Source organism: Peromyscus leucopus, chromosome 7, assembly GCF_004664715.2.
Source record: "Peromyscus leucopus breed LL Stock chromosome 7, UCI_PerLeu_2.1, whole genome shotgun sequence".
Taxonomy (NCBI): domain Eukaryota; kingdom Metazoa; phylum Chordata; class Mammalia; order Rodentia; family Cricetidae; genus Peromyscus; species Peromyscus leucopus.
The window spans coordinates 87,819,968-87,836,439 of NC_051069.1; the positions used below are offsets into that span (position 1 = coordinate 87,819,968).

General features: G+C 49.9%; 1 protein-coding gene across 2 annotated transcripts in view; it reads right to left on the minus strand.

Annotated features, from left to right (window-relative positions):
• Nucleotides 1–16,472, minus strand: part of Esyt3 (extended synaptotagmin 3) — a 50,101-nt gene that overhangs the window by 14,192 nt on the left and 19,437 nt on the right. For both annotated transcript variants that reach the window (XM_028869980.2, XM_037207867.1), the window contains exons 2-9: nucleotides 16,081–16,122; nucleotides 13,617–13,751; nucleotides 11,218–11,294; nucleotides 9,800–9,866; nucleotides 9,128–9,217; nucleotides 8,187–8,242; nucleotides 6,288–6,408; nucleotides 234–404 (exon numbers count right to left, since the gene is read on the minus strand). In XM_028869980.2, coding sequence (XP_028725813.1) covers nucleotides 234–404; nucleotides 6,288–6,408; nucleotides 8,187–8,242; nucleotides 9,128–9,217; nucleotides 9,800–9,866; nucleotides 11,218–11,294; nucleotides 13,617–13,751; nucleotides 16,081–16,122 — 759 coding nt within the window. The remainder of the gene's footprint in view (nucleotides 1–233; nucleotides 405–6,287; nucleotides 6,409–8,186; nucleotides 8,243–9,127; nucleotides 9,218–9,799; nucleotides 9,867–11,217; nucleotides 11,295–13,616; nucleotides 13,752–16,080; nucleotides 16,123–16,472) is intronic.

The window sequence follows — 16,472 nt, forward strand, 5'->3', positions numbered from 1 at the left end:
CTCCTGTACCCTGTTCTGGTGGGGGAAGGGCACTGACAATGGGGTCAGAACAGCCCACCTGTGAGCTGGCTAGACAGGGAAGCAAGAGTCACAAAGACCCACCTGCCCATTAGCAAGTCTCTCGCCCTACCCATGGTTTCCGTATTGGGCCCTGAAGGCCACTGGGCTCCTCACAGCCCAGGGTGAAGCCTGGAGACACTGGAACTTCCAAGACGGATGGAAGAGAGGCTCACCTCAAACACTTCATTCCAGGTGGGGTTCAGGTTCTTGTAGATGGTCCGGCTCTGGCAGTGCTGCAGGCCGATGCTCACCTTGGCGTACGGGTCTGACTTGCCTCCCAGCCCCAGGAAGTTGTCCTTTTGGGCCAGCTTCTCGGCCTCCAGCAGATGGACTCTGATCACCCCCTGAGAAACACCCAAGCCCCAGGTCACAACTGCCTCCTTGACATGCCAGCCTCAAGTCTAGGGTCCCAGGGCCAAAGCCACCAGAGGTCACTGCTGCCCGTTCCAGTCTAGACAGAGACGGTAGTCAGAGACAACAGTGACCTAGCCGAGGCCACACAGCAGCTGGTGTCAGGGTTCGCTGCTCTGCCCAAGGCTCTGGCCGTCCCACAGCGTCTTCTCCAGACTTGACATGAACGGCTGGTTTGGCCGAGGGTGTTTCTGTTCCTCCTCCTTTCGGTACTGCTGTGAAAGTCGTGCATAAACTGACTGCCACGGATCCTGCGGGCAGCAAGCACACTGTGGCCCTGTCTGCACTGCTGGTAGCTCCTGTGTGTATGAATGCCTCAGCCATCACCCACCACAGGGCAGGCCCTTCCCCCACACCCCCACCATTGAAAAGAAATGGAAAACAATTGGGAAAGTCAGTTCATGAGTCTTAGGGTTATGCCTCTTTCCTAGAACAATACCTTTTAGAATATCAGTTACTACGTACACATTTTCTTTGATCTACAAAACAACTTTAGGGAGTCTATCCGTGGGCACACGGGAAAAAACATAAAAAAAAGATCTGTGCACAGGCTGCTCCTTGCACTATTGTTTGTAGCAGCAAAGTCCAGACACAGCCTGACTGTCCATCAACAGGGCTGGTGGGGCAGTGACAGGACCTCCCACACTGAAGCACGGTGCAGCCATCAACAGGAATCTGGAAGGCTCTAGCTGTACGGTGGCAGCAGGATTCTGTGATATATTTAGCCATAAAAGCAAGGAAGGGAAATAATACACTAACATCAAAGAAATGGGAGCCGCAGTAACTACCACTCAAGGCCTTTTCTACTGTAGAAGCTTCTTAAGACAGACAGACAGACAGACAGACACACACACACACACACACACACACACACAAATTAAATGGAGTTACCTTATAACAGTACAGTGACAATGTCCCTACCATACTTCACAGGCTAAAATCCAGGTGCCAGGAATGGGTTACCTCTATTGGAATTGCTGGCCTCACAGACTCCCAAATATTACAGGCTATTGCCAGTTCTCTTGGTTACCCTCTAGAACTTGATAAGACCCTTAGGTGATTTGAAAGAAAATAGCCCCCAAAGGGCATGGCACTGTTAGGAGATGTGGCCTTGTTGGAGGAAGTGTGTCACTGTGGGGGCGGGCTTTGAGGTCTCTTTTGGTCAAGCTTCCTGCAGTGTGATTATCAGTTGACTTCCTGTGGCCTACATATCAAAATGTAGCCAGCACCGTGTCTGCCTGCACACTGTCATGCTCCCCACCATGATGATAATGGACTGAACCTCTGAAACTGTGAGTCACCCCAATTAAATATTTTTTCTTTCCAAGAGTTGCTACAGTCATGGTGTCTCTTCACAGCAATAAAAACCTGAACTAAGACAGAAGTTAGTACCAGGGACTGGAATATTGATGTGATAGGCCTGACCATTGTTTGGAGGAATTTGTACTTTGGTACTTTGAGTTTGGAAAGCAGTGGGGTGCTTTAAGCACTGTTTAATGGGACATATAGTAGGAGCATGGAAGACAGTGGTGCGAAGAGTTATTTGAACTATGGGGGGCTCACTCAAGAGGTTTCAGAGAAGAATTTTAGTATGTTGCCTAGAGATCATCTTTGGTGAAGAAAATGGCTGCCTTTTCCCTTGTCCAAAGAGTCTGCCTGAGGCTAAAGTGAAGAGTTTTGGATTAATTCCACTGGCAGAAGAAATCTCAAAACAACCTAGTATAGACTCTGTCATGTGGATATTAGTGGTAACTCTAATGAAGGTTTATAATGAAGAGGAGTAAGTCAAGCAGGATAAATTACAAAAAGTAAATTTTGAGAAGGAGCACCAGGAAGTAGAATGGAGCTGAGTCCTGTGTTCAAGAAGATAAAAGGATTAAGGAATGAAATAAAGGGAGTGGTGACCTCAGGGCAAGATCCACCCAGTTAAGTTTCCAACTTGTGGAAAGAAATTAAAGAAAAGCTTAGAGCCTGGTGTGGTGGGGTACAACTTTAATTTTAGCACTGGGAAGGCAGAGGATGTCAGATCACTGAGTCTGTGATAAGATAAAAAGGGAGATTATGGAATCTACTTTTAAAAAGGGACTACTTGTTTTAAATAGGATAAGTAATGAAATTTTTTTGAGTTTATCAAATGTTACTGGACTGGACATTGTTATATATTAATGGAGTTTTTTGCCTGAATCTGTCAAATGTTAATGGACTAGACATCATTAATGTAATCTTGACTGTGTATATTGTACATACTTATTGGATATAGTTTTTCTTGTAATAGTTATAAGCTTTTTTTTTAATTTTAGACAAAAAGAGAGGAAATGTGGTGGTATTATGTTCCCCAAAATATTGTGTACCCTAATAAACTTATCTGGGGTCAGAGAACAGAAAAGCCACTAGATACTTAGGATAGGCAGTGGTAGCACACGCCTTTAATCCTAGCATTCAAGAGGCAGAAATCCATGTGTTCAAGGATACAGCCAAGCATGGTTACTTGTGCCTTTAATCCCAGAAAGCGAACCTTTAATCCCAGGGAGTGAGGCAGAAAGCAGAAAGATATATAAGGTGTGAGGACCAGAAACTAGAAGCATTTGACTGGTTAAGCTTTTAGGTTTTGAGCAACACAGTTCAGCTGAGAGCCATTCAGATATGAGGACACAGAGGCTTCCAAGCCGAGGAAACAAGATTAACTGAGAAGTTGGCCAGGTGAGGTTAGCTGTGGTTTGTTCTGCTTCTCTGATTTTCCAGCATTCACCCCAGTAACTGGCCTCAGGTTTGATCTTATTAATAAGACCATTTAAGATTCCTGCTACAAGTCTGAGGCCAGCCTGGTCTACAGAGCAAGTTTCAGAACAGTAAAAGAAAGAAATCTGGTGAAGATGTAATTGGAACAAGGGAGACATGTTCCAGCCCTAGCAAGCAGCAGAACTTGGCAGCTTCGGCCATGTGGTTCTGGCTTTAGAGTTAAGAATAGAAGAAAGGAATTATGGAATAAGGCCACTGAGTCCAGGAATGTGTCAGGGGTGTCCCTGAATGGAGGCCTAGTAGAGAGGCCATTGTGTGAAGCTGTGAAACTGAAGCCTGGACTGCCTTGGAGCACCCAAGATGTTAGAGACATGGGCTACCTGCCGAGGAAAGCTGCTAACAGGGAGTGGAACCAGCCCAAAAAAAAGAAGTGTGTTGCAGTCAACCCTGAACAGAGTTGGAGATCTGAAGAGTGTTTTGACATCAGATGTGGAGATGCAGAGTTTGGAGTTTGCCCAGCTGGTTTTTGATCTTGCTTTGGTCCAGAATCCCCTTGCTATGCTCCCTGAGTTTTGGGACGGTAACGTATATCCTGTGCCATTATATGCTGGAAGTATGTGATCTGCCTTTTGATTTTACCCCCCCCCAGGGGGGGTTATAGTTAAGAGATTGCCATGCATCTTAGCCATACATCTCAGAAGAGACTTTAGACTTTGAAACAAGTTTGAGACTGTCATAGACTATGGGGACTTTTGAAGTTGGACTGAATGCACTTTTTGCATTATGGTATGACTATAAGCCTTGAGGGTCAGGGAGTGAAACTGTTAGGAGGTGTGGCCTTGTTGGAGGAAGTGTGTCACTGTGGGGGAGGGCTTTGAGGTCTCTTTTGCTCAAGCTTCCTGCAGTGTGACTTTCAGCTGACTTGCTGTTGCCTGCAAGATGTAGGACGCTCAGCTCCAACACCACGTCTGCCTACATGCTGCCATGCTCCCCATCATGATAATGTACTGAACTCTGAAACTATAAGTGAGCCACCCTGATTACATGTTTTCATTGTTAGAGTTGCTGTGGTCCTGGTGTCTCTTCATAGCAAACAAAACCCTAGCTAGGACAACCCTGTTGCAGAAAATATCATATATGAGAGTCATGGAACATGGAGAAAGCAGGCTGGTACTGAACAGGAAGCTTCATTTTCTACTGGCTAACTTTCATAGTGCTATCCATGCTACTGAAGGAGAAAAGCAACCAGTTTTCCCAGCTCTGAACCCTGAAAGCTACAGTAAGGACTGGCCTGGCAATACATGGCCACTGGTGCCAACAGTGTCACAAATATCATAGGCGTAAACCACCCACTTTCTGACTGAACTTAAGGTCCACTCCACAAGATGAAATCCATACCTGGGACCATGACTGGTTTCAAGACTCTATAGTTAGACAGGCCATGGCTCTAGGGGACGATTCTTCCAAATGAGTATAGTATTAAACTGACTCCCAATGACTTGTTATGCTCATATATTAGAGCATCTCTCGGCCTCATCAGAGAAGCTTCTTTTTGCAGTAGATGGTGATTACTTAACACAGAGACCCACAACTCACCAAGGTGCAGAAAATGAGAGTCTAGAATGCTCAGCCCTACATGGGACATCTATACCACAACCCAGCTCAGGGATCATTGTGGAAGAGGAAGTGGAAAGATTGTAAGAGTCAGAGGTGATGGATGACCACAAAGAAACAGCATTTTCCAGACATCACGGGGAGCTGCACATATGAACCCACAGTAATGTGACAGCATGTCCAAGACCTGAGCACGCTCAAACCAGACAAAATTCCAGGGAGACAGAAAGGCAGGTTACAGCCCCTGGTAGGTTAATTCTCCTCCTAGCAACTATCGACTCCCAGGAGCTCCAAGGTTGGGAGTGGGCCTTCATGGCTTTGGTGTCCATCCCCCCTCTCCAAAATACACTATATGAAATCCTCAGAGAACTAACCAAAATCTAAAAAGAAAAGTAAACGGGGACTATGAATATAAACAAAGATGTACACACAGGACTATGTGTGTGTGTGTCCACATTTACTAACGCTCAAATACAATAGAAAGAAAACCATTACTTAGGTAGTGGGGGTGGGTCAGGGGTTGGGGGAAAGGAAGAAGAGGTGGTGAGGCTCCTTAAGACGCAGTTTTGGTATTGGCCTCTAGAAACACACAGCTACATTCCATAATTGTAGAAAATTGAAAAGTAAAACTTGAAGACAGAGAACAGAATGAAATAGATGTACATATTCATGACCAGTTACCAGAAACACACAGAAGCTATCCCCAAAGAATTCTAAATGTGGCAAATTGTCAGGCTATGCCTAGTAGAATATTCACATTTTGTGAATGACATGTTTTTAGGAATTCTTACATGGGTGAGACGGTGTTTACATTGTTACGGGGCTGCTGCATATGCAGTGTGGATGAAAGCCAGTGAGCTGCCATGGGAAGACACCCCATGTCCCCGAACTTTGCATGTGCACTACAGTATATGTCCAGCCGAGGATGAGCAGAAGGTCTGAGGCTTTTCACCTGGCAGAGGGTGAAATGGAGATGTTTTCCTCTTCTAGGACCCCCTAACTGCAGCCCCTTAGCCAGTGCTACTTTTTGTAGGGCAGCCACAGGGCAATCTCCAGGGGCTTCGTGGATGGACCCCAGGAAGCTGGGGAAAATGGGCTCAGAACCCAAAGAATTCCCATCCTGGTTCAACCAAGAACCTTCCTTCTCTGTAGATCCCAAGGTCCTTTCCACACTGAACAGAGTCAAGGGAGCCTTCCTGAGAGAGGAAGGGGACTTCAGGTGTCATGGAGTGCTTACCCACAGTTCCCACTGTAAGCTACACCGGGGACAGGGACATAGGAAAACTACATGGGTGCTGCCCCTTCCCACCCTTCCCAGCCTCTGTGGCACCCTGTGAAATGGGTTGCCATGGCCTCAAAAGAGAGCATGAGGATTGCCACCAATGAGCACCGTTCAGAACCCAGCCCTGGCCAGCATCCCTCCTCAGTGGCCCGATGCTCTGGAGCCAGCCCCCAGTACTCACACAGGGCAGAGGGAAGCGCAGGTTGGTTACATCCAGCCCCTTCTTCACAGGCACAGTCACACGGTTGGGCAGCACCAGGTGGGCAGCGATGAGGTCTTCCAGCAGGCTGTCTGATACCTCACTGAAACATCGGGCACGGCTGGCTATGGAGGGTGACATTGCTTCCCCATGCCACCTGCCCCTGTACCCACCCTCAGTGCTGGCACTGAGGGTCTAGCTTGGCAGAAGGCTCCACCAGAGGCAACGCTGATCTCTTCCTGACCAGCTGCTTGGCACAAAGCAGATATACATTCCAAGACGTAGACATAGTGACCCAAGGAGCAGCATCCTGATTGAACTCCCCCCCCCCCCCCCGCAAAAAAAAAGGCCCTGCTTTGTTCCCAGGCAACACAGAGCACTTTAAGAACAGATCCCAGAGCCTAGGTCAAGATTCCCATTCATACTCCCTGATTCCCTGCCTCATATGGGTATCCCCATCCCTTGACCTCATCGTCCTGACACAGGGCTGCTAACCCGCACCTGCAGGCGATGTGAAGAGAGTGATGGGTACAGTACTGAGAACAGCGCTGAGGCCACAGGAAACAAGACCTAACAGCTGGCCACCGAAGCCTTTCTCTTCCTTGACCCTGGCAACATTCTCTATTCCTTGACTCACCTTCCCCCACAAGAGGACAGTACACAGAACAGGACTAGCACACAGTAGGTGTGCGGAAAGTCTTCTTTGAATAACAGTGCATGACTGCTTCAATGGGACATCTTTATCAACCCCATTGCCAAAGTTCAGGGACCACCATGGAGGAGGAGGGGGAAAGACTGTAAGAGCCAGCGGATGGGGCAAGTTAAATGCCGACCCCTGGACAAGACATGGCAATCATGCTCATGAACTCAGAGTAGCTGTGGTTACCTGCACAAGACATACACAAGATCAAAGCAGACAAAATGTGAGCCTAAAGGGGAGGAGCTCTCCAGGTCTCACCAATAACTGAGAATCTACTGGCAATGGACAGCTGCTGGTAGAGGGAGACCCATTCTTGAGGGTGTGGCCACTGGTAGATTTTTCCATGTTTCAGTAGATGGATCCACAATCATGCACATATAGTCAGCATTAATTGGACTTCATGGGTTATTTAAAATACAAATAAAAAGAGGACATGAAGTGTTGGGGGGGCCGGGGAGAGTTAGAGGAGGAAGCGGATGATGGATAGACTTCATTGTATGCATGTGTCAGAGGGGACATCCCCAGTGAGCATATGTGTGGCCCTCCTTGAGGCCTGGAGAGAGAGCTGATAGCCTTCTTGACCAGTCCAGCTGACCCTGCCTCCTGGGAAGGAAAATCCAATGACACTGGCACCCTCCTCTGCTCCTTGAGGGATGCCTGGTATCTGAGGGCTGCCTGCACCTGGCCTGGGGAGCTGGGATCTCCCCTAGTCCTGCCCTTTCTTGCTGGCCTCTGCTGGGAAAATGCCCCTTCCCATCTCTGTGCATGTCAGCCATGGTCACAGGGGCCCCCTGGGCTTCTCACTACACTGGAGTGGGGAAGGGTGGAGAGTGAAGACACTCACCTGTGTTCCACACACAGTATGATTCTACCACACATATGTGCGTGTGCTCTGGGAACCTCAAGACAAAGAAGGCCAGCTCCTCAGTCTAGCACTGAGCAAAGCTCTTAGCAGGAGTGTATACACCTGTCCACAGGTTAGCTTTCTCCAACCACTCATGAACGAACACACACACACACACACACACACACACACACACACACACACACACACGCCCTGGTACTTGCCCCCTTTCCAGCTTCTTATGCAGGGTGGAGGGGATGTAGCCTCTGTGCAGCTCACAGCACTATTAGGACTCCAGGGAACGCCCCCACCCTCCTCCACGCACCCAGGCACTTACTTGATACCTGGCATGTCCAGCAGGTTGGTCAAGCCTGTCCAGTTGATCTGCAGGTGCTGCAGAGGGCAGAGGGAGGCTGCTTGGCTCAAGGAGCTGGGAACCCAGGGCTGACACCTTTTTCAGACTCCTCATACTGCCCAAAGGGAGACCCTGCATGCTGGGGTGCCCTTGCTGCAGGGTTGAGGTAGAGAGGATGTCTCTCAGCCTGCCAAACCTGCCCTGGGGCATGGCAGAGTGTCCTGGGTAGCTTTGTCAACTTGACACAGCTTAGAGCTACCTGAGAAGCCTCAATTGAGGGATTTCCCCGACCATACTCGTTGTAGGGGGTATCTTGATTGTTAATTGATATAAGAGGGTCCAGCCCACTGTGGGTGACACTATTCCCTTGGCCCTGCTGTATAAGAAAGCTAGATAAGCATGAGACTAAGTGAGCTAGCAAGCAGCTTTCCTCCATGGTTTCTGCTGTAGATCTCTGCTTGAATTCCTGCCCCGACTCCCCTCGTTGACAGACTGTTACCTGTATGCTGAAATAAACCCATTCCTCCCCTAAGTTCTTCTGGTCAGTGTTTGAACACAACAGCAGGATGCAACCAGAACAAGGCTCCAGGCCTTAGTTTAGGCTGCTCAGGCCTGCTGCTTCATGCCAGGCCCACCCTAGAAGGGGGCTGTGCCACCTGGCCAGGCTGGCCTCGCCTCAAGCGCCCAGGTTTGTCTCAGCTCCATTTCTGAGGCCTTGTGACCCTCTTTCAGCTCAGTTTCCTCATCATGGGCAGAGCTCAGTCTAACTCCTTGGGTTGCCTTAAGGACCAAATTAGGTTTGGGCCATAGGAGTCCAGCTGTGGTGGGTTGAAGCCATGTCCATTCTCAGGGTAAATCCCAATATGTGAGATCCAGTGTCTGCCCACGGAGAGCACCCGGCCATCCCCAGGTTTTGAACTCACCGGCTTTTGAAGGAAGAATATGGTCACAGCTCCCACAAAGGGCTTGTCCACCAGCAGGGGCTCCAGGATGATACGCAGGGTGCCCTGCAACTGGTAAGCACAGAGAGCTGTGAAGGACCGAACATCTTTTCATGCCTGCCACTCAGCTCAGTCCTTTGGGGGCTTCATTATCACTCATGCTACCTTCCCTCACTGTCAGGACTACCTGCCTAGGTCACTTGCTATCACTGAAGGGACCACAGTCCATGTCCAGAGGCCCGAACACAGCTATGACCTCACTGCTGGCCACCAAAGGCCAGGAACTAACTGCACTGTGGTGTGTGGGCAGCTGGGGTGGCTGGGACCCAGAAGTGCCTTCCAAGTCTGCACACAGCTTCTGGAGAGGGGTATTTCCACCTCTCAGGCCTGCCAGGGTCTCAGCTATGGTTCCCCCTCACCTTCCCAGGCAGACAAAACCTTTGGAGACTGGACATACGGGTAGCTCTAGAGCCCAAGGCCCAGCGGGTTAGTGAAGCCCAGCACCACTTGCTATGTGACCTCACAGCTGGTCCCATGTCACCAGCCCACGTCTGGTACCATTGTGTCCTTCCCTGCGGGTTCCGGTGTGAGCTGATTCCACTTCCCTGAGCCCACTGCGGGGACTGGAGTAGCAGTCATGGTGTCCTCACTCACCTGGATGCCGTTCACACCTGCGCGGATCTTCTGAAGCTCCACGCTGATCTCACAGTCCCCAATGTAGCTAAAACAGGGAGGGTGAAGGAAGAGCAAAGGGGGCGGGCGGTTGGTTCTGCTGCTCAGAGCAGGCAGGAAACTTGCCCAGTGATGCACAGCCTCAGCCCTCGTTGCTGGCCATCAAGTCTCGGTTATCACTCAGCATGTCACTTTTCCCATAGCCTCAGGTTTTCTTGGTCCCTCCCAGACTCCTGCAGCTGGATATCCTCTTAGGCATATCCCTACTTCTGTCTAGGAAAGCAGTGTTTTGTGGCACCACCTAGCCCCAGGGCACCCGTGGATGAAAAGGCTGGATTTCTGGTAAACATACTGTTCCTCTACCACTTCTGGATTCCTGACCAAGCGGACACATGCACAGCGCCCCCAGATTCATCCTGCCCCTAGTTGTTGTTGAAGGTGGAGGTAGGTGGTAAAGCCTTGGAGACAGGACCAGCTGGTGGCCCCTGGCAGGTGATGGGCACTAAGGAGCCCAGGATGGGTGCCTTTGAGGGAAAGGTCAAGAGACTGCCACAAGTCTGAAGGAAGCTGAGGGGAGGTGATTGTCACACACCTGCATGCATAGGCATATAAGCCTGTTGTCACAGACCACAGAACTGCTTGGTCAGCATGGAGAGGCAGAACAGCGTGGCCGGGGTGCCAAGCACCACCTGAGAGGCTGAACTATTCATGTGAGGGTCTTGTGACAGAGTGTCTGGGGCCAGGGGCACTTTGTGGTCCGCCACCAACCCAACACAATGGAGATCTGTTTCTGGCCAAGGAATGTGAGGCTCTGGGAAGGAATGACAACCACAGGGGCTAGTCCTGTCCTCTAATGTACTGCCAGCGCCCCAGCACCTCTGGAGAGACTTACTGCTTAAATCTCCCTTCCTGGCCCAAGCCCGTCAGGAGCCTCACTGGAAAGGCATGCCCACGCCCAGTGCAGTGCGCAGCCCAGGGAACGGCCACTCAGAGCTCACCCTCTCGTTTTCCTGACGTGCCAGGGCCAGCTCTCCAGACGGCCTCTCAGCTCTGTGCTCAAAGCTCCCTGGTCTCGCCATGAGTTCCTGCCTCCTGGCATCACCCCGGCTCCCTCTAGCCACCTCCTCTCCAGAGGCTGCGTTGCCCTTGCAAGTGGCCCAGCTGTGGCTTGCGAGATGCCAGGCTCAGGCTGAAGAGAGAGCCAGGGCTGACTACTTGGGGCCAGTCATCCCCCATCCACTTTTCTGTACCCCACCTTTTCACCAAGACCTGGGTCTCAGCACAGAGGTGCCGTGGCCTAGGAAGGCTTTCATACCCCAAATCAGTACGTACACAAGCCACTCCCTCTTCAAGCTGCTGTCTAGAGGTGCCCTGCCTGTCCCCAAGACACCAGGACTCACCAGATCTGCAGGTCCAGGGTCACTTTCCTCCGGTTGCATTTGTCCGTGTGTGCCTTGACGCCGTTCACCTTGGGGCACTGTGGAAGAGGACAGAAGGGCCGTGGGTCCCCTTCTGGCTTTCCCTTCCCGTCACGGCTATTTACCAGTATCTACTCTATGGGGCCTTAGCCTGGAGAAGACATGGGGCAATGGAGACCTAGCTTGGCCTCAGATGCCCACAGCCTAGCCCCACGATAGTGGAATGGGAGGAGTCAAACAAGGAACAGCCACTCCTGTGGGGGGAGGGGTGGGGAGTAGCAAGGTCTCCTAAAGAGAGTTTAACGGGAGTGTGGCAGATGAGGAGGAGCTGACCCCACATGGTGAAGGCAGGGTCACTGGTTCAGGGATCCCATCCCTTCTGTTTCATCTCCCCTCTGCTCACTGTTTTCTTGGGTACTCTGGTTAGGACTAATCAAGAGTAAAAACTAAATTTCATTTGCACCTGAATTAGTAATATGTATGTCAGAATGCTGAGATGAAAAGTTCACTGACATCTGCTATGTAGTTTGGAGTGCATTTTAGAGAAAGATGGATATAGAGACAGATGCATGGATATATAATAAATCAAACACAGCAAGATATCAACATCTGTACAGTTTACATAACAGATCTGCAATGCTCATTGAATAATTCATTAAACATTTTATAAGTTTGAAAATTTTCACAATAAGTTATTGGAAAAAAAATTCAACCAGTTCCACAAGGAGGATTCCATTAAATTTTCTATTTACTCTACAGAAAGCGGCGTTTTAAAATGTATTATTGGGGCTGGAAAGGTGGCTCAGTGGTTAAGAGAACTTGCTGCTCTTGGAGAAGACCAGGGTTTGGTTTTCAGAACCTACACAGTGGCTCACAACCACATGTAACTCCAGTTCCAGGGGTCTGCTGCCCTCTGCTTGTTCCCCCAGGAGGCCTTTGGCACGTGTGTGGTGCACATACACATATACCAACCTTTGAATAGATTCTCAGAGTATGGAGTTCATTAAAAGCATAATGTTTTTTTCTGCACCTTTGATTTGTTTTCTCACATCTAATTAATGTTCATTTGGTATTTTAGACTTTTTGTGGTACCAGAATTGAACCCAAGACCTTCCATGTGTTAGGCAACTTTTAATTTTACATTATTATTATTATTATTATTATTATTATTATTATTATTGGAGTTTCTAGAATTGTAAAAGCTGGAAAGGGCATACACAGCCTGGCTCTGCCCTGCATCACTGGAAGTGTGGGTTGGGGGAGGGGTGCTATGCTCAGGGACTGCTGGGAGTGGAGGATTGCCTGGCACCTATGAATGTTCAGCTACACCAATACCTCATCTTCAGGGACAGGTATTATGGTGCCCACTATATGCCAGGCAGGATAGACCTGGTTCAGGCTCACAGTTGGACAAGGGCACTAGACCAGAACATGGCTTTCACATGTGGGACATTGTTCACACAGTTGCAGAGGCCACCTGAGGTCTGGTCTGTTGTTCATGCCTCACAGCAGCCCTTAGAAATGGGTCCCTTCCTTTTACATGGTAGGAAACTGGAGCTTAGACAGGGTAGGTCACTGACCCAAGGGCGCTGTGGCATAGAGAATGCTAAAGACATTGGCATATGTGACAGAAGAGGGCATGCCTGAGCCTGTGAAGGTCCTGGGAGAACTCCACAGTCAGTCAGTCAGTGGAGGGAGGGGAAATGAGAGGATGAGGAACAGAGAGCAGAGGGGCAAGGCCAAGAACAGAAGGCCTTGAAAGGGTGGGATGGGGAGTAAGGCCAGGCACCTGCAGGGCTAGGACATCTGGTCAACCTCCCGGGGTCAGTGCCCAAGGAGTGGCCTGGTGACGTAGGCTCTGCTCTAAGCTCAACAGTGTGAAATCCCTCTGCTCTGCCTGCCAAGTTCTTCAAAAGCAATTCAGATAGACATCTTTCAGGATGCCTGTGGTCTCCATAGAACTAGTGTGAGCTCCTAATACCCTGAACTGCCATTGTGTGTGGCACTGTCAAAAACCCCTAGGCAGAGATCACAGGTGACACTTGGGGTTAGCAGTTACAACTTATTCATCTTTCTATCCATCTGGCTCCCTCCATGCATGTTTCTAAAATTTCTAGAAAAAGAGGAACTATTTCCCTCAGCTTCTTTCTGCTCTCTGGCCCTGGTTCCTTGGACCCTGGAAAGCTGGGTAGGAGGACAGGAGGCAAGAGCTGTGCACTGGGGCGGACAAGCTGGGAAACCCAGGCAGGGGCTAAAGCTCTCTGAGGCCCAGTGGGATCCTCAGAATCAAGTGACTGTCCTGGGTGGGAGGAACCAGGAAGAGAGGACAGAGAGAAGACTGCCCAGCAACTCCAGGCCGACCTCACTGAAGCAGCACCAACCTTCTGTCCAAAGTAGAGCTTGGTGAAGGTGAAGGTCCTGAGGTGGACACTCTTCTCTCGGATCTTGGGCTCTAGCTTCTCCCGGATCTTGTTCTCCATGATCATGCTCAGGTAGGGCCAGATCTGCGTGATGATCTGCACGTAGGGACAGAGGCCCGTGGAGGTCAGGTCTGGGGCCCAGACTGCAGATCCTCTGCACCTGGTCCCATGGGTGGAGTTCACAGTCTTCCCGTTGCCTGCTCTCCAGCCTCCCACCTACCCATCAATCCATTCTGCAAACACTCAGGACAGCAGCAAATCCCACCACCAGGCAGAGGTTTAGGCATATTTTACAGCCTAACACGGAAATGGACTTCCGTTTAAGTCAGTAATACAAAGCCCTAAATACACCCTTGCTCTGCATTGCACCTTATATACAGTAACAGATGCTAACATTTTAAGAAAAAATGACAAGAGAAGAGATTGATAAATTGTTTCCTGTGGGTATAATTTCTACAAGCCAGAAGAGGCAGACTTTGGTCCATTTCTGCACCAGGATGACTCATAGGGCTGGTCTGAAAGTCATGTGTGGGACCAAGTTCCTCATGATGCCAGGGCCTTATGTACCCATGCTCTAGTCCTTATGCAAATATCAAGTGTACTTACACAAACCCAGATGGTCTAGCCTACTACACACCCAGTTGATTGGTACAGCCTGTGGCTCCTAGGCTACAAACCTGCCCAACGAGTTACTGTAGTGAACATTGCAGGCAACTATGACACAGTAGGCGGTGTTTGTAAACAGAACCAAGCCTAGAGAAGACGTGGCTGAAACTCTCAACTGGAAATGTTCAGCTCCAGTTACAATCCATGGGACCACTGTAGTATTTTGGTTCATTATTGGCAAAAAATGATGTTGTGCAGACACGACTATACAACGATCAAATTTTGCCAAAATGATACTGGCACAATATTTTTATTTTTTTATATCGTGTGTGATATGTATTTGTGAGCACGCATGCGTGCTTGCACTTATAACGCTCATGTGGAGGTGAGAGGACAATTGCAGGAGTCTGTTCTCCCCTACCTACCATGTGTGTTATGGGGATGGGCAGGCTACCTCACTGGCAAGGCACAATGTTTTTAACTGACCTCTGGACTATTAGAGTTTCCTTTTTACCAGAAACGGCCACTTCCCATTGCGGCAGGGGCAAGTGACAGCAGAAGCGGGGGCTGTGGGCTTCAGTATAAAGGTGCCCCCCCTCCACTCTGCTCCTCCCCATAACCATGGTAGAGCCTGAAGGTATATGGGACCCAGGGCTCATCCTTTCTCGGAGGCCTCTCCCACACCATCTTCCTGTGTTCTCCGATGCTTGTGGCATCACCCTCATGTGCAGTTCACCTCCACAGCTGCCTCCGTCCTCACCCTAACAGCTGCCTCCATGGCCACGCGGCACTCAGTGAAGGTTCAGGCTCTGCAGGGGCCTGGCTGGCGCATACAGGAAGGGCTCTGTGGAGTGTGTCCCCAAGGCCTGGTACCCAGCTCTTCACCCCAGGACCCGGGTCACTCTTCAAGCAGTGTGCTGTTTCCTCTAAATTCTACCTGGAGGCTGGGGCAGTCTTTGATGCATTTGGTAATGACATTTCCAGGAATGTGAAAATATCAACCGTGGATTAACAGCTGTCAGGAATGCCAACACCTGACCTAAGTGCGTTCTGCTGTGGATCGAGTCTCCTCCCAGGCTTAAGTCTGAGTCAGGAGCCTACGGGTGCAGGCTGCAGGGGACCCCTCACAGATCAGGCCAGGAGGGTGGGACCCAGGCTTCTCATCTGGAAAGTCAGGGTTCCTGATGCAGAAGGGTCAGAAGGCAGGACACGGAGCAGCTAGCCAGCACAAGGGGGATTCCCTTAGATGATCTTCCTCTAGTCACAACAGTGACATCATTGAACCCATACTCACCATGGGCTTGGGCAGAAATCATAACCACTCCCATTTTACAGATAAGGAAACTGGCTCAGAGATGTTGGGCAAATTGCCCGAGGTTGCACAGCAGTGGTTTTGTAGCTGCACTGGGAGCCACATGGAATCCAGATGCTGTGTCTAATTAGTGTCTTCCTTTCCTCATAAAATAATCTTGAGAAGAAAATAGGGTTGTTCTTTTCTCTATAAATTTTCTCTGTACTTAAAAAAAAAAAAAACTTTCCTCCTCAATCCAGATATTAATTTAAAGCTTATTTAAAGAAAAAAACCTTTAAGAAAACTCCTCTGTGAGTGAACCAATGCAGGAATGTGTCACTCATGCTTTGCAGTGGAGGGGCATCTCTGCCCATCCCTGGCAAGGGAAGTACAGACTGAGGTTTGGGTCTGCACAACACTCCCGTCGGGGTTGCTCGGGGACTCCCATGTTGAGTAGCAAATGGGCTGCAGATGAGGACGCCCAGGCCCTCAATGAACCCAGCCCTTCCCGCCCACCCACGGCCTTACCTTATTGGCCCACTCCACACGCTCCACATCTGGGAAGTGTATCTAGAAAAGAGAAACCCCAGAGGGAATTAAGGCAGGAGCCACGTGCCCCCAGCAAAAGGCTTGGCAAGCTTGGTCCTGCTGCCTGGAAGGTGGCTCAGTGAGTCCCCATCCCTGGCTTCTGGGTAGGTCACCAGGGTGCCCTCAGCATCCACTGCACACCTGGCCCTGCCTAGTCATCCACGTTTACTCTCCTAGCCCTGCTTTGATTTCACAGGAGAAGCCAGCTCCACGGTGCTTTCTAGGAGGAAGACACCCCCACCCCCAGCCCACAGCTGCTTCTCTTCCCTTGGTCTCCAGTCCAGCTATGTGGAGCTCTGGAGGCTGCTGCTTTGCACATGCACTGGACATCC